The following is a 19,747-nucleotide window of genomic DNA, read 5'->3' as shown; positions in this document are numbered from 1 at the left end:
TTAATACAAGATTTTGTAATCAATGCTTATTTGTCAAAATATCTAAAAAAAATATTACGTAACATTACATTACTATTTTTGGATTCGTTTTTCGACACTAATGTAGATTTTATTTTTAATAAATTAAATCGAGTCTGCGATCTTAACCAACATTTATTATATCTTATGTGTATTTAATTCAACTCTTAAATGTATGAAACGTTGTAAATATATTTATAGGCTGTTTTATTTTTACTTTGGATAAATAAAGTAATGTTTTTTTTTTCTGTTTTGTTCACAGGCGTTAATTCTTTGTGCGTGCGCGTTACTCACAACGGCACAGTTCAACCACCTTGGTCTTGGTTTCTCAGACGGTTACCTCGCGACCAACTTTGGACCTCCGAGTTTAAATGCTTTATCAGCGGCAGCTGCTAGAGATCCAAGGGCTAACACAGGTACTATCATAATATAATTATATAGTTCATTTTATATTTAAGTAATATACTATGTATAGTATTATCTGTACATATATTTATATAAGTACATTAATAAAAAAATAACCTTAACTCCGGTTGGCGGTTGTTGGCGATGGTTAGCGGATTATTAATAGGTCAGCCGTCTTTTTTTAAAATCAACGTAATAGACACATTGTGTTCACACACAGTTACTTACAGTTTATTCAATATAATAATAACTTAACCACAGCGATGCTCAGCCCTTAAATTTTAAATTCAGATATATTGAACTTAGAATGTCTCAATACACTGACTAGCAGCGCCATCTATCAGATTCAAATGTATATTATGATAGAGGTAAGCAGACGGGCTAATGGGCCACCTGATGACATTGGTGAAACATTGGTTCAAATTATTACAACAAATATACACTAAATAAATAATATGTGTGTATCACTCAACTAGATCAGGTCGTGTTTCTTATGGACTTATTAAACAAAACGTATATATAGTTGTTTATTTAATCCGATACTTACAATGCATTAAAGTCGTCTTTGTTTATTAACACCTTCTAAAGGCAATTACAATACTTGTTAAATTATATTAAAAAATAAATAAAATTAATATAACAATTCATTAATCATCAATACGGTCAAATAATCTAATTATTACTTTAATATTTTTATGATGTTTAAATGAACGCGTTGTAAATATATATTTTATTAGAAAACAATAAACTGTTCTAATTATTCTAATAGAATCTAATAATTGGTAATTGAATGATTGCTCAATTACTGTAATTAAATCAACATACAGATCTATAATAAATTTGTGCAACAATGGTTTATTTTATGCTACGTGTATTTTAATGGCTTTATTTTATATTTTAAATTGGAAATGAGGCAAATTAAGAAGAAAACATTAATTTTAAACAATAAAATATGTAGTTGCAAAATATAAATAATACTTTTAAATCGTCCCGACTACACATTTTTATCGACATTGTTATTTAACCAATATATTTGAACTCAAATGAATATCTAAAAGGAAGGTTTTTCAGATATTAATCTACACAAAGTAATATTAGTTTCTCAATATAAAATACTATAAAATTATATCAAAATATATCTACAATCAATAGGACTTGTTGAAATGATTGTATTATAATTAACAATTAATTATTTCTTCCGAATTTATTTTAAAATTATAATTCTCAGGCCTAGATTTCTATACGAAAAGTATTTATGTAACATTTCAATATTATAGTTAATTAAATTGCATTTACTCATGAAAATTCCTGACTGACTTTGGTCAGATTTCGAATAGAATAGAAGTTAGATAGCCGTATATAGAACAGTTTAACAAAAGGATATTAAGAAACGTTTAAAGGCGTGGTATCTGATGTTTTGTGGCAAATATAGAAACGACTGCACTCGACTAATTGTTCGTAACGACATGTGTTCAGGTTATTACGAAAGCAAACATTGCATTCGCAAATACTTTCAACATCGTTCGTGGTTGTCTTTGTTTTCTTATGTTATATTTTTAATTGATTTTACTGCGAATACGTTGGGATCTATACTTATATCTTAGGGTACCTTTTTTTTAATGCCTGACTGAAAAATGTACTAAACCAATATACGTAAAAACTAGAAGTGTGTGTGAATTTGAAGTTCTTCTTTTTTATAAAATGCAGTAAAACAATCTTGACTACGTTCACTGGTGTTCGTGACATAATTTTTATTTTTCCTATTGATCCCTTATTACCCTGAAAAACATGTAATTTTTTAGTCTAAGTTCTTATCTAAATTTTAGACTACAATTACTTCCAATTTCATTACAATCGGTTCAGTGGCCTAACGATGACGATGTAAGAAACAAATACAGTTACTTTCACATTTATTAAATTAGTCTTATACAATACAATTAATGATATGATTTATACAATTAATATGTGTTACAAAATTTGCTAGTTATACACAGAAGGACACTGCATCGGTTCCCACATTTGCCAATGCATTTTAATTATTTAGCATTTTTATGCCCCAGTTTTTTTCACGGTTGCGGCTTCCGTAATTTAACCACTTGAAGCCAAATGAACGTTTACGCAAACCGATGTAAATTAGACTGGTCTGTTTGAAGGCAGGAAAGGGGCCGACCAGTTAAATTTATTTAGTTCAATTTCTAAAGAATCGAGCCCTGCTAATTAATCTTTGTTGAAACACTTCCTTCATGAGTTACTAAATCATACACATGCGATCTATTTAATAAATAAATTAATTAGTCAATTATAGATAACAGAACGATTTAGAATACTTATCTTAATCTATTAACGCCGTCGCTCGATTCATAAGTTATTATTTGTCTGAACAATATCGTTACGTTAATATTTTAATTAACTTTATACGGCCTCATAAAGAAATATAATGTTTTTTTATTACATATAATTATACTAATGTCAAATAACTTGTTACGATGTTGATACTTTTTGATTATTAATTTATATACATACATATATAAATATCGTTATTATATTCTCTTAACTTTTATTTAAGTTCGATAGCGTATAGTTCTATAGTTTATATGCTTCTTCAATCTATCTATTATCGGGCTATAGAACACAAGAAAAACAAATCGGACTAATAGCCCCTGAAATTAACGCGTTCGATTGATTGTATATGTCCTCCTACTATGAATATACTTAGTAATAGATAATGCAGGGCCTGCTTCCTTTCATCGAGTCCTATCGTATTACTTGTTTTTAAAGAGATATAGTTATCTGATCCTCGCGACCTTTACAGGCGAATCAGTTACGCATTAGATTGGAATAATTTCCAGACCGAAACAAATCTGTATGATATAAATTATGCCAATGCGCGATTTATAACGTTATTCCGATCTATCGATCTGGCGACCGTCGCGATTGAATCTGCTGTCTAAAAAAGTAGTCAGGCTTATGACCTTTTAATATGTTTTGCTAAACGACTGGTTGGTGAAGCCTGTGCTCCTGACCGCTAACGATCGCAGGTTTGATACCCATTCGTGACAATAGGCTTTTAAAGACAGTACAGATGTCGATCATGATCGAAAATCAAATATACAAGCAAATATATAGATATAAAACACATAATAATATAGATGTTTAATACACGTAAAAGTTTAAAGCATGTCATCCGCATTTGTCCGAAGAGAAACGTCAAATTAAATCAGACTTCAGAATAACGAAGGCAAATATTCGCGCGACATAGTATATCATATACGTGGTTATTGTTAGAAGGGTCCCGGTCCGTTTAATGACAGAATCATGCTCGGCCGAGCAAAAACCGTCGAGGACGTTGCACAAGTGTTTTGCACACGGCATCCCTCAATCAGAATTAATTGTTGCGCGTATAACGAGTTTGATAAAACGTTATAGCTATTGATGTTTTGTGACTGAATTTCATTATATTTTTGGATGGATGGCAGACGAGCTCTCATGAAAACCTTTTTGGAGGATTCTCGTTACGTTTTTTAATGTAACCGAGAATTATAAATTGATACGTCAATGTTTTCTTTTTCTATCGGTAGTTATGTTATTATAACTACCAGCAAAAAAAAAAAAAAAGTAGGTACGTCTGGTATTTCAAATTATTTATGCATTTGTACATAAATAACTGTCAATTTGTATTTTAAGCAAATCGTAAAATAAATTAGATCTAATTTAGTTGCCGTTAGTAATAAAACAAAACAAGTGCTGTATTGTGTTGTAAGATCCCGCATAAAACAATCATTTCTCAATATGTGCAAGAGATAGCAATTACCTACTATTGGCGTGTATTTAATTATTAAAAAATCACTATAATTAAATGTTTTAGACATAAAAACGAATGATCTTTTAAGCAACTGTTAGATAATGTGCGTATTTGTAATATTTAAGTGCGCGAAGAAACGAAAAGCTGCATTTTTTCATAATGACTAATATACCTTTATTTGATGTGTACCTTTATTTGTTGTTGCGAGTACGACATAACCAATCCATACCCTAATCAGGATCAATAGTACATTCTCTTCGCTGAGAACGCTGAGAAGTCTTAATACTCGTACCTGTATTGAGGCTTACACTCTAGAGGTTTAATTTAATGACTTTTAGATAAAGTCTAAAATACTTTTGTGGTATTTGCATATTATTTTTTTAATGAATTAAATTTTTATTCTAATTCCATTTGTATTCAATTGTTTTCGTCACTTTCGTTTTTTTTTTAATACGAATAAATCACCTTTGTTTTTTAATTATAAGATCTCCAATCTAAGGTCATGTTGATTTTTGCGGGAATTCACCATTTTTAAGACATATTGGTAGTTCGAGACGTCTTGGTATTCAGTTGCAATCGCTCGACACGCTTTGATACTTGATTTATTCAATGTCACGCGTGCGCTGACATAATTATGTTATTGTACGAGGAAGGCTGTTCGCATAGCAATATGCAATTAATATACTACTTATGCCAACGTAAAACGCGTTAATGACCCACAAGTGGGAAAAGGAGCGGACAAAATTGTATCCAACACCAAGCAGGTTTCTTTACAATGGATGTCTGATAAAAGCTCGTCTGGGTAGGTACCAGCTACTCGTCATTATACTGTCATCAATATATAGTATACCCATAGACCCTGTACATTACATACATTGGCAAAGTAAGTAATGGTTAATTTTTTTACGGTGTTAAAATCTATTCGCAGTTTATACAAATTAGACGAATAAAAATATAATTTGTGTCACAAATATTCGATATTTGATATTTTATATGATAAACTCTGTACAAAGTGTACATTTATCAAATTGTTTATTATAAATTGTAACTATTTTAAACAATTTTAATCGATTTAGTCGCGTTTAAGTATCCTGTTCGAAAGTTTGTATCATTTATGACTAAATCTATTGTTCTCTAGCGACACCGTTTACAAAGGTTATTAGGTAAAAAAAAATATTCCCTTGTGCCTATTACAACGGACAGTTTATTTTCAAGGTAGATTTTCACCTCACAGCTTTATATACGCACATTTAATGGAGTAATGTCGTATTATACATTCTCATAAATCTTGAATGGAATTTTAGAACAAGATGATGCAAGTCATAAAAACAACACTAGTTAGCTAAATAACTATACAGACTTAACTTAGTAATAGTTATATTAATTATTTATACATGTAAATTATTTGATTTATTTGTAATGTTTATTGCGAGTAAGCCTCTGATTAATTTCTCTTCGAAAGCTATTATAGTGGACATTCGTGAATTGCACAATTTTAATTATCTACCGTCTATATGTAAACTGTACGCCCACTGTACGAAAATATTTTTTTTGTTGCAATTAAACCTTTATTTGCATAATAATAAGAGCTATAATTGCATTAATATTGGAGCAATAATATTGCTATAATTATTATTTTAATATCCTTGAATGACAACGTTGTTTATTTAGTATAATTAGGCTTGTTTCTAGTTAAATATTTTGTAACGTAACATCATATTTAGTTTAACTAAATCGATCTGACATATAATTAACAATGAAGTTAGTGTTTCCAAATATATAAAACCACTTACGCCTTTATGTAAATAAGGCGTAGGTAGTAAGAGATAGAAGTGGGTATTATAATTAGTTTATTGTAATGAGTGATGATTAAAAATATAAATGATTTGTTCAATTGATTTCAGTAATAATTTATAAAGTAAATTAAAAGTAAAGCTTTATATTAGAGAAATACATGTCCCCAAAAAAATTAAATGTATCGAGGTGAATGAACTCTCTTTCATCTAAAGAAAACACATATTAGGTATTTAAATTTGTAACGTTACTAAGATGTACACGTTCACGTATTCGAGTTTCGAAGTTTATGCAATATGAAAGTTTTTAACACATATTATAGCAAATGTAAGTTACGAGTTAATTTATTGGTAATCGTGTTAATGTGTTGAAAGTTTATTTTTATAATTATTCTACAAAGTAATATTCGTAATACTTTCTCGTCGTATCAAGAAACTTTGCAATATATATATAATCGAATAAATTATAATTTATTATTTATCTGTAATCTCGGTTGTTTGTTAATGTTTAACGATCTGGTAATCGTTTTATATAAAATGGCAAAATATTATTGAAGAAAAATACATGTTCATCAATAATTGTGCAGTGCAATTCTGGTGTGGGCAGAATTCGGTCAGTAAAATCTAGGGGAATATTAGATTTGAAATGTCAATTTGAATCGTTGATTCTATTGCTATATCCAGCAATGATGAGCATGAAGTCATACGATTATATTTATTTATACTGACTTTTAAATATATTTACTTTTTAAATATTTGTTAAGCTGATATATTTGTGTTTGTGTATTTTTTTCCGATCTTGAGCTTGTTAAATTTTGCCTTGTTGTAAATTAAATTTATTTTGTAATAAATTAATTTGGAGGGCATTGTCAAGAATGTTGAACGTTTGTACGATCTATTATCGAATTTTGATTTTAATATGTCTTTTTGATTTCATATACAAAATACACTTAGTATATAAATAATAATAATTAAGACGTATTTATAGTATAGTAGTACAGTATGTATGTTCATGTTACAAGTCGACTAAAGAAAAAAGGAAATATTGGACTAAGTAAAAGTTTTTGAAAACTGTTTAATAGACAATTTACAAATTATTACGTACAGACACACATTCCAAAATTTATATTAATATATTTAATACGATTATAAACTTTAGTTTAAATTAGTTATCTACAATTTAATTAATAAAGATTTTGGACGTAATATTTCAAGTTCAGTAATTTAATAAAACGAATCAAATTTGATTAACATTCGTCCCGACATATTAATACACTTATATACTAATAATATATAGCGTATAAATTTATATTATATGTTTTAAGCAATATTTATCTTGTTCCAGGCCCAGTAGTGTTCCCACCTTCGCCCCCCGGCGACCCCTCTCAGACCAGCGGAGTAGTCCCTGGTGCATCGGGTTATGGCTTCCAGCCCCCGAGCCCACAAGGTAAAATTTACCGACGTTAAAAACAAAAACTCTAGCAAATACTAGTTAGTAGCTCATGCACAACTTAAAGAGACATTAAGAAATCATTCTATAAATAATCTTTATTTAAATGACTGTAGTTACTTTTAAATCGTTCAACTCTTTTTCTTCTTGTTTAATCTTAAATTGAACGCTAATCTATTAGCTAACATCTGTCTCCTCTTTGTATATTCTTCTGTAAAACTTCTTTTATTTTCGTATTATTACTACTTTTAGTATAAAGTATCTTACATATTTATTTATTTATTTTTCTTTCATCGTGATTTCTCGTTGTCTTTTTTTGATTATTTAAAGCAGTTCAAACCTTGTTGCAAACACTCACTTAAACATCTCCTTAGGAGATATCAACCAGCATGTTTATAATTTATTTTAAGTAGTGAATGCTTATAATAGATAGATGTTGCATGTTAGTTACTGCCCCTGTATACATACCTTCCTTAATCAATTGCATGTAATTATGTCACTTAAAAATCTTAATTTTCTGTAACACAATAGTTGTAATTACTTGAAAACGACATAACATGGGATGTTTGTTTTTATCGCATTTTCTTTAATGTTAAATATTGTTTAAGTTTTATTGTTTGTTGTACAGCTGTAAATGTCATCGATGTAAATAAATATTTATTACTTTAAAATAAAAAAAAATAAGAATTGTACCCTGTTTTATTAGAACCTTTAAGTATTTGCATGATATTTTTTTTAATGATTGCACTATATTAATCAATTAATAATATAACATGAAATTAGTTATCTTAATTAATAATATTTCTTTGTATGTTTGTGCTCTATGCGTTGTATCATCCGATTGTCACGAAACATTAGTGAGTTCAAAAAACACCGATTTTAACTTCGGTTGATAAACTTTTATGTGGCTGTACCTGTATTTAGCCGGGATCGCTCGTTAGCTATGAAACTAAACTGTAGTACACGGTATGAAATGACGTTCTATGTTCTTAGTGTACGACAGAGATAGTTTTCTTATGAATCATTATGGTCTGCGGTCAAGCAGCGCCCAATCTTGTCAATTCCGTTCCGGCAGCGTGTAAGCGACGGTGTGACCTTCGCAATGCCGGATCAACGTATTACTAAACTAGTTTCCTTCTGAATTTATTAATAAGTATACAATATCTTTTTTCGTCAGCTGTTCGCTCACGATTCGATACGTCTCTGTACCTAATAATTCATTAGTTATTTTCCTGATTTGACAAATAAGGTGAGATTATTACTATCGGCTATAAATTTTTTACAGTTGTCTCGTTGATGTCGTTTAATTTTTGTTGTAATCTAAGTTTTATCGCTATAATTGTTGATTACATAAACAAAAGATTCATTTCTTTTAATATAGATGTCTTTACATAATGGCAAATCGTTTAAGAATAAATTGTTTTTCAATGTGATATCAGTATGTTTTTTAAATAAAAAAATAATGTTAATTCGAATTTATCCAATGTTAGGATGTTAGATAATTTTACAAGTAACTTAGTCGACAGGTGATAAGCATAAAAAAGTAACCCATGTCCTGGAGTTCAAGTTGGTTTTAGAGTTTCATCAAATTCAGCTGGGGTTTGACTTTGAAAGAGCAAGCAACAGACATACAGACATACTTTTGCATATATATTATTATATTTATATACTAGTATAAATTAGTCCACGCATTTGATACAAACAAACAAGATTACTCAGCCTGATTACAGGATCTAGTCTTATTTGGTTACATTCCTATCGACTGCACGTCTTATTTCGTCCTTTTGTTGTCAAGATACCAATCTATGTCGTTTATTAGTGCTGTTTAATCTTGATCGATGTTGCAATATTACTTGCTTTAGCGGTGTAGCTTTGATATTTTTCTCTTGTAGGTATAGTAACTACTATAAATATCATAAGACGATATTATAGTCACTTTCTGATGCAGAATCAAATCTGATCAACATACGAATAAGCAATAATGTTATAATTGAAACACCCTATAAATATTCCACTGCAGTAAACGATTCTTCTGTTCTTGATATGGCTTAGTGCTTATTCCACCACGCTTGTAACAAGTTGATTCGTCACATGCAAGTTTACTCAAGATATTTTCCAGCACCGCCGAGCACGAGATGATTTATAAAAGTCAAGATAGATTGTTTGATTGAATATATATTTAATCTATACTTCATACTAATGTTATAAAGGTGAATTGTTTAAGTAACTTTGTCTGTCTGTCTGTCTATCGCTCTTTCACTACCAAACCACTGAAACGAAATGGATGGAATTTGGTATGAAGCAAACTTAAACTCCAAGAAAGAACATAGGTTACATTTTTTATGCCAAACACGTGACAACCGACCATAAAACGCGAGCAAAGCCGCGGGCGACAACTAGATATTTTATAAAATTTAAAAATTGTAAAGCAATAATTTAATTTTCATAAACGAAACGAGAATTGAATTTGTATTATTCATCTCGAGTCTTTTTAATTGTATTTGGCCAAACTGGATGACTTTATATACGCAGTTTTAACTCGTCCCAAACATTTAATTTGGACTCCCTTAATCTCACAAACCCTTCCAACACGGTCAAACGCATTTTAATTATGAAATTGACATATCAAAAGCGCGGGTAACAATATAACGTTCGACTAAGTTTGATATCCGACTTTGTTTTTTATTAATTTATTTATAGCATAGCCGTACAAAATAGAAGAAATCAAGATAAACGACGGAAATTCAAGAAAAAAACATTTGTAATTAAATGCAAATTATGTTAATCTATGTAAATATATACGTTTAGGCATATACATAACAATAGGCATATTATGTTTTGTTTATTTTTTAATGAATCTCCATAAATTCTACCGATAAAACATAAATTTATTTATAGTTTTTTGTTTTATTGTATTTTAATATGTTATAATTATTACGTTGTAATAGTATATGTTTCTATTTTTAAGTTTTTTTTTTTCAAATATATTCTCATTTATATAACCTTAAGGAATAAAGGTGGATAATGTTGAATGAATAATTAAATAAATGTATATAATGAATTAACGCGATTCATATAGAAATAAATAGGAACTGTTCCAATCAAGACGACGTGGCAAGTGCGAGTGGAATTTCAACTAATAACTGTTACGCGTAAGAAGTAAGTGTCGGCGTGGGATAATCGTATCCCAAAACGTATATTTTCGTGCCTTATTGTATGAGATTGGTTTCCGTTCGGTTTGGACTTTTATTTTATTTTTCTTTGCACATATTTTCATAATTTCCTACCGATCAATCAATTGAATTTCTTACTTATTTAGAATCGATTACGGTTCTAAACTATGGGACAGAAAAGCAGGTGGCTTAGGCTTAGTAACAAGGGTTACACTCCTTGGGTACGGAACCGTAAAAAGTATCCAATGTTACTTTATAATATCCTGTCGTTCGAAAGTTATTGTGTCACAAACATCCAATCAAACATACATACCTGTGTTGTAATCTTATAGAAGAGTATGAATAAATACATCGTTTGAGAAGGTATAGAGGTTTTAATAAAAGAGTTTGTGTAAAATTAATTACAACCCCGACCCGCCATTTCGTACCGGGCCTATGCGATGTTTATCTGATGCATATTTATATGTTTACTTTCAAAAATACGCAGACTATGTGTGCTCTTTAAATAAATTCGTTGGGGTTAATGTGTTTTCGACCATGATAACGCTATACCACTCCCTTTAAATCAAGTCGAACCTTATTATATATTATAGTACATATACTAAATTAAAACGTATACCGTATACAAGTTTGTTTGCATTTATTTATTTGTTTGGTAATTTTTTATTTTTTATGTACACATTATTGAAATGATGTGTTACTAGATATTTTCTCTAATTTCTCGGAATAGGGTATTCTACTATGTTTAAAAATTTGCTTCAAAATGTTGATTTTCTTATTTTATTCCCGCGAAAATGCTGCCAGACATTTTGGTGACGTCACATTGATAAAAACAACAGTTGTGTATACACGATTGGCACTCATTCAACGTTAAAAATAAATATTTGGTGTTTTTTGAATAACGAATTACAATCGCTATCGTTGAGTGTAATGTGCAAAGACTGGCATTAAAACTCCGGAAAAGTTGTTTGAAAGTGTCAGATGATATTGATATGACAGTTTTTGCCTATTTGACGCCACACCATGGCGGCTTGTGTTTTAGGTCACGTGATTACGAAAAATTACGACTTTTAATTTCAATATAATAAATTAATAATGCGCTTTTATGACTCAAAATCAAAATATTCAAGTATATCCTATTAGTATATATTGTATATTAAATATGTAAATTCAATTAAATATTAAAAATAGATAATGTACAAATCATGACGCTTGGAATACTGGCAAGAATGCTAGCAAGATTTCGTTGAATCGCAATTCAGATCGTCTGACAAAAAATGAACCCGCCTACCACTAGTAGAGGCAAAACTTTTAATAAAGTTTTTCGTTTAGGTTTTGATGTTAATAATTCTTATCTAAATAAACACATATTGTATATGTCTTCTGTTATACTTCTTGCACAACCAGGTAGACTTGGTCGAGATAAATTCATGAATAATTATCGTGGTAGCCAAAAAAAATAATTCACGTAGCAAAAATAAATTTCAAACTTTCCGAAGTATTTTACTTAAGATAAAGTAATCATGATCAGACTTATTTATAATTAGTATAATTACATGTACAAAATTTAATAACATTTTATCAGAGACCGATCAATAGTACACTACGTAGAAGGTCATTACGAATAGTTTATATCAACCAATTAACTACTCGAGCAACCAAATCTTAACCGTTCGTATACTTTCCAATTCTTATCACTTTAATTGGTTCATGCATCAGAAACATATTATGACATAAAAAAAACATTACTGTAATCAACTAGCTATGGACAGCGGCTTTGTCAGCTTTTAATTTGATTTATAGTTGTCCAAATTTGTTGAAGTTCATGATCATTGTGACCTGCTTCTTAGGAGTACAAAGCTATATGCTCAGATAAGCACATTTCGCATTATTTTGCTTTGTAGTATTGTAGTGTAGTGTATTGTTATATATATTTATAGATAAATTTCTTTATTAAAAAATACATAAAAATTTACGCAAGATATTATTTTTTTCAAATTAAATGCGGATTATTATCTCCCAAAGTAAAATAGAATTTTCGAAAGCGGTTTATAAATGACGGACTTCTGAGGTAACAAACATGATAAAAGTATGACTGACCAAGTAAATTTTAAATTACTAACAGAATAGTCCGAAATTTAATTGTATTAAAAAATAATAAGAAATATAACAGAACAAAACATCGCATAACATGATTTTTATTGTGAAAATTTCTGTTCAAACTTCCTAACATTGTCTCAGTTTTTAAACATAACAAAAAATAGAGGAAAGTTATAATTGGAAAAAGTTTTGCTTTTTACAATCGGTCGCATGGAGAAAATTTATTATTACTACGCGAAGCGCCCATTCATAGCTCAATCTTTATGTAGCTGGTAATATATAACCAATAATATATAATCGCAGATTGAAACTAATACTTAAAATCGGAGCTCAAATTATAATGGTTGTAGTTGGTTGTTAAAACATGTTTTAAATATCTAAGGTTTTCGTCAGGGCAGCAAAATTAAATAAAATTCTGATTTCAAATTAAAACAATGAAACATATAATTTGCGTATTACGGCTGTATCAAATTTGTCTTGTTACGTGTAATGTGATGTTTAAACAAAAGACGGATTGCTGTTCCATAATAGTTGTTTAAATTAAGTTGTGTTCGTTTATTTCCCGATTTTATGAAAAACTTGAAGAAAAATGCAAGGTGCTTAAATATTTTGCATTATTTTGCATTTATTTATATTCTTAGATTAATAAATGAATACAGTTGGAATAATGAGCAATAAGTAGGACGTTTAAATAGTCGTTGAGGAGGAATTACTTGTGATTCTATTCTATTCTGTGTCTTTATTATTTTTGAATAGCATTTGAAGGAGTTACGCCATTTCACACTGATATTTTTTTTGTTTTAAATGTGACTTAATTGAGTGACTTAAATCTGTCGGGGATAAACTCTCGTTTAGCCCATTCCTCAGATAGGTTTGAAGTTTATATACATGTATATCGACTAATAAAGACTATGGTCATACCCAGATACACTGGCTCCCGTTCGTGCATGTGCTTTGTTATAGCGAGCGAGGGCTACCTTCTTTCCTACCTTCGGCTTTATAAAAAAGATTATGAGGAGTTGGGATTGCAAAATTCGTTTCTATTACCGTTTTTGTGCCCTGTCACATTAAAAGATCATTATCACATTTTAAAAAACGACTGATTCTACAAAAAAAATGTATTGAAAAAAATATATCTTCTCTAGGCCCACGACATTTTCCTCCAAAATCTGTATTTAGTATAAAAATTGTAAAGAACGTAAATCCACATTTTCTAGATTTGACATTGAAAATTAAATATGTGGTATCTTAACTATTATTGTTATAAGTACATGTAAAGATATAAGTATATCAAAATTTAGATCAAACGGTAGAGTCCAAGCGAAAGTATCCTCACTTGGCATTACTAAACTACAAATTTAGCATTTGCTTTACGATGTTATGTCCTGTCATTAGTGTAAGTAATGTTTTATATTTGATTATTATTATATTTTATTAAAATGAAAACACAAATTCAAATACAATACAATCAAAAACTAGTATCGATTTATTTTTGCTAATGATTGTAAATATATTATAACTTAAGTGTAAAACGATTCAAGTATTCAAAAATTTTCAAAACAGATGCAAAATATATTTTTTATTTTGGCTTGAGGTCGACTACTCTTTATATCTAAGTCAGTCTTACTTCACCTTTTAATCGATGAATAATACATTTATTATACCTTGAATAAGCACTACAAGAAATTTTGTGCTTGTGTTGAATTTTGTTGCGATACTAGTGATATTTAATAACAAAACGATTTGTTGTTTCGAAAGATAATTACCGTAGATATTAGCTTCATAATAATTGCACTGCCGTTGTTATGAGTTACAAGTGGTACCTAAACATAGTATACCTTTATGTACGTTTAAGTAGAAAACGGTTATTTTTTTACGTTAGATTTGCTAATTAAATGAGTACAATTAATTTTCTTTTAAGTCACCTCTTTTTATAATATATATTTTTTAAAAAATCTTACGGACTATAAAATTTACCAACTATTTAATTTTTGTATTAATAATCAAAAGAGCAAAATGTAATTCTTTATATTAGGTAAATTAATTAAAAAATAAAAATAAGAAAAATTTTGCTATGTGTACATATTATGTTCCAAGCCTCCTCGTTTAAAGGAAAGGTGGTCTTAGCCCAGCAGTGGGATACTTACCTTTTATTACTTTACTTTAATCTAAAAACGTTACGTAACCGCTGCTCTATGTATCCAATAACTAGCCTAGTGGAATATATAATAAGGTACACGTTCTCCTTGATATTAAAAAGTTAACTACATAAATATTTTAATGGTATTCAAAATAATGTTGTCTTCGAAGCGTCTTGTGACTGATCTTTATTTATTGATGCTAAATTATTAGAAACTTTATAAAATGACGGTTATGATTGTCACAACGAAGACGTAACGATTGGCAATATCGGAGATATTTTTTTCTTTCGTTATTTATAAGCTGTTATCTCGATTTATTTCACTAAAATTTTGACACATGGGTGTTCAATCTTCGAAGGAACAAAGAGTTTTTATATTTATTTTCTGACATAATTTGTCGATTTATTTGTAAAATAATGATTTTTGAATCATTACAAAATGATTTCGCAAAGTTTTCTTTTAAAGGTAAATAAGTTTATCCATAATGTAATTTTTTGTATTTTTTGTTTATTTGACGTTTGACGCCACCGCACCGGTTAATTGTTGTTGAATAAATTTGTTAAAGAAACGCCGAAGATGTTAAAATATGGCGGAAAAAGTTATATGTTTGTCCAAGAAATTTCGTAACATTATTCTATATAAGAGGCGTTTTTAAATTTTTTGTTTGCAGTCTACACCAGGACAATCTATGGTAATTACATAAATTCGATAACATAATTTAACTTATCCAAACAGATTACAAAAAGAAAAAAAAAAAACAAGTTAAACATTAATATTATTTTTTTTTTATTAGAATTTAATATTTGTACTTAAATGTATTTGTTAATTGCCAAAAAAATCGAATTCATCGTATGTTAAATATGTTGTCTAAATTATCCTCAAGAACCTCTCTTCAGGTAAAGGGTTCTCCAAAAATGGCCACAACTAGATTCAAGTAGCCCAATTTTGGGCTACTTGAATCTAGTTGTCTTAGACGCGCCTTCAATCCACTGGGACAATCCACTGGGTCCATAGGACCCTGACCCACTGGGTCAAAACAAAATGACGCGGTAGCTAAGGCTACCGGGGAGGAGCAGCCCGGCTAAGGAGGGATTCCTCGAGGCCCGTACCCAGTTCGGCCTTCGCCGAACAGGAAGACCTAGGATGAAGACGCGCCTTCGCTTCTATTAATAGTTGAGCACGTACTTATCCACCTCTTACCTTGGTGATGTGTCTTATTTTCTGTATATTTTTTTAATAATCATCATACGGAGTTTTATACCTCGTTGGTATGAATTTTTTCCTATATTCGTTCTTGAACTTCCAATTTTAATATTTGAACTTCCATGTTTGGCAAGCATACGTAAGGCATTGTATAAGACAAGAGTGTATAGTATCTTATTTTCAATTAAATTGTAATTCAAGCTTATTAATTATATTAAAAAAATATTAACAATATTCATTATTAAATTGGTATTAAAAAACTGAAATGAGAAATAATATAAAAATCCTCATATAAATTATGTTAATAAGACAACGAATTTAATACGAAAAATAATAATAATACATTGTGTTGATTAAACTGTAATCGAATCTACATTTACACTTGTCAATTTAGTCGATCAATTTCCAATCCAATAGGGATTTGTTGAAAGCAAAATTTTACTTAGTGGTAGGCTAGCACAAAGCCCTGTCCGTGATCCCACACATGAGATATTCTATGTGTATATGAGAATATCTGATGTGCACTGGGTACTGACCCAGTTGTGTTCCGGTTTGAAGGGTGAGTGTGCCAGTGTAACTACAGGCACAAGGGACATAACATCTTAGTTCCCAAGGTTGGTGGCACATAGGCGATGTATGATTTGGTTTTATAGCGCCATTGTCTGGTGACAACTTACAATCAGTTGACCTATATGCTCGTCCGCCTACCTATATCATAAAAAATAAATATATAGTGATTTAATTCGGACAACTAAAATAGATCCGTATAAATGAAAAGAACTTTTCAAATTAGTTTTAGTGCGGTGTTAACAAGATCATCTATCATCAGAACACTGAACACGCATATATAATGCAATGTCTAATAACGAAAATGGAGACCTTGAAATACAGTGATAGGATACAAGTATTCCGCCAAAGGATGAAGCCAATCAATTTGCTGTCGAAAATGAAGTACATTTAAGTAGATTACGATTGTATTACGTTACGTTTGCTAATGATATGAGTTCAATTATTACAATTATTAGCCTTTTTTTATATTTATACATACTGGAGTGTGCAATCTGCACATATTGCACATTCGCGTAAACCACGAACGTCTCGTGGAAGAAACTATAATTGATATTAGAAAACTATTTAGTTGATTTCGCGGTCTGCAAATAAAAAGAATGCACTTGACGAGTCAAACATTTCATTAAGATTACAGGCACCAATATGATTGTATGGAGGAAAATACGAAGCATCAATTATTATTTATCTTTCATAAAAGTTTGCATTTATGTAAAAATTTATAAGTTATATAATAAAAACTAATCGAAATGTAAATATTTGCGTCCTTAGAAATATAAATTTAATGAATAATTATAATATTATACAAATACGATTTGTAAAGATTTAAATTTGTAATGAACATTTCCTGATTCTTTCCCCAAAACTGAAAAATATAATTCTAAATGAGAGTTTAAATTTAACTCGTTTGTATGACTATTTTTAATGTAGTGAGTAAAAATTTTACTGCAAACATTCAAACTTCACATCTGTATAACGAATTGAAAAGCATAAACGAAACGTTTTCGTGACATAAACTGTCCAAATATCGCGTATCAAATACGCCATATGTATCAAACGTCTTGCATTGCGGAAATGGCCCGTCTCGCCGCCGCGGCGCCTCACAGGAACCGCCCTGAAGGGTTGCACCGTCACAAATCAAGTTATGAGAAACGCCACAAAAGGAAACTTTGTGCATTTCCGTCCCGACGAGCGTGAAATTTGACGCGAGACAAGCAATTCTATCCCCTAAATGCGCTTAAACAAACATTGTTATCGTTTAAGCGAGACCTAATATAAGTAGACGTAAATTAATTTTCTCGTTGAGATTGAAAACATCAAGAAAACTGTAGATAATCTTACAACTATACATTTCAGTACTTCGTATTTTTACATTTAGAACGATGTGACATTACATAAATGCAACTATAGCTTTTAATTTTAGTCCCCTTACATTCGAATTATAAACACTTGCTTCTTAACACTTTGAGTAACAGCCCATCAACGATCCATAGTTGGGCATAGGTTTGGAGCTTATGCCACAACATAGTTTGTCTATAGGTAACATAATCGAAATCCACTTACTGAATCCCATAATTATCTTGATAGAATAGACATCTTTTGTGTAGTTAAATAAGGTATATATATCTAATATGAATTAAGAGACACACTATCGATTATACTTATAAAAATATAATCTTAATGATATATTTTTGAGACTTGATATGATAATCGAATAATTAAATAAGTATTGGGTGATTTTTAAAATGTAGATACTAACAAAATTAATGATTATTCTTTTGGACAATTTGGTATCATTTATCGATGTATTTAATTGAATTTTATAATATTAAACGAAGTATATTAATTAATAGGAAAAACTTATGCATTTTTTTAATTTGAACTAACAAAAACACAAATGTGATACGGTACTTTTTCGTGTATCATTGTTATTTTGATTGACATTTTTAACGTGCTTACGTTCGCTCTAACCTAATAATTTAAACATAACATTGGTATGAAGTTGATAAAATGAATATCGTCCCTTAGGTTAAGTAAAAAAAGGCAACAAAATGCATAGTCAGTTTAATTCGGTCAATTAAACTAAAATGTTAACCTTTTTCGTGTTGACGGTATATTGGCTGTATTTTTTTCAAAAAATACTTACAAGCAAATTGTCGTCAATGTTATAGTTTAATAACTTGAGGATAAACCAACAAAAAGAAAAAAATATATTAAATTGGACTATGTATATCTGTTACTACACACTGCCATAATTCGAGGTATACAAAAACATACACACATTAAAACCTTTTTTTTCGTTACAGGCTCAGGTGTCCCAAGATATTTCTACCGAGGTTTCTACAGAAGAAGATAAATTATATAAAATATACATAAATGATATAAACATATTAATTAAATCCACATGTACCTACTCTATGTATTATATTAGCTTTCATGTTTGTACAGTTGCATTCCGTAGTACAAATATTAATTAACATTGTAAATAAAAATGTAAATCTGTGATATTTGTGTGAAAGATAATGATGTCTTATTTAAATTTGCAATAGATGAATAAATAATCGATTCGTTATCGATACATTGAAATGTATTGATTCGAATTTTAAATTATTCGTACGTTTGTGTTTTACAATCACTTGATTTGTAAATAATATAATTAAAATAATAAGATAATATATAAGTTGTATATTTTATCCCTCATTTTTAGTTTAATATTATTTGTAAGAAATGCATGTTCTTGTGATGGAGAAAGCTTAGTGATAGCCTCTAATCCTAGCATGAGGCGTCGTTTTCCTAGCGGGTTCGATGCGGGTTGGTAGGTCTGGATTTACGTAACGTGGCAGAATTGTGTTTAAGCATGCAGGTTTACTCACGATGTTTTTGTTCAACAAGATGAGTTAAAAATGAAAATTAATTCGGTGGTTCGGTATTAATTCTGCTTCGGTTAGGATTTTCACGTGGTCATATTACTGGGCTATCTCGGTGGTGTATATATAGTACATCGTCCATATAAACGCAAGCAATACTAAAGCACCGATATTGGGAAATGAGATTAAAGCTAAAAAATCTTTCGGATTTTTAAAAATTAAACATCG

At 29.8% G+C, this 19,747-nt stretch overlaps 1 protein-coding gene across 1 annotated transcript in view; it reads left to right on the top strand.

Annotated features, from left to right (window-relative positions):
- LOC125066288 overlaps positions 1 to 19,110 on the top strand; it is a 34,497-nt gene extending 15,387 nt beyond the window's left edge. Inside the window, exons 3-5 of the mRNA XM_047674316.1 lie at positions 281 to 434; positions 7,364 to 7,465; positions 18,959 to 19,110. Of these exons, the coding sequence (XP_047530272.1) occupies positions 281 to 434; positions 7,364 to 7,465; positions 18,959 to 19,008 (306 nt within the window). The 3' untranslated portion in view covers positions 19,009 to 19,110. The remainder of the gene's footprint in view (positions 1 to 280; positions 435 to 7,363; positions 7,466 to 18,958) is intronic.
- The last annotated feature ends 637 nt before the right edge of the window (positions 19,111 to 19,747 follow it).

This window comes from Vanessa atalanta, chromosome 9 (assembly GCF_905147765.1).
Source record: "Vanessa atalanta chromosome 9, ilVanAtal1.2, whole genome shotgun sequence".
NCBI classification, from domain to species: Eukaryota; Metazoa; Arthropoda; class Insecta; order Lepidoptera; family Nymphalidae; genus Vanessa; species Vanessa atalanta.
The sequence above is the reverse complement of the archived record's forward strand: the minus strand, read 5'-3'. Positions and strand labels throughout refer to the sequence as shown.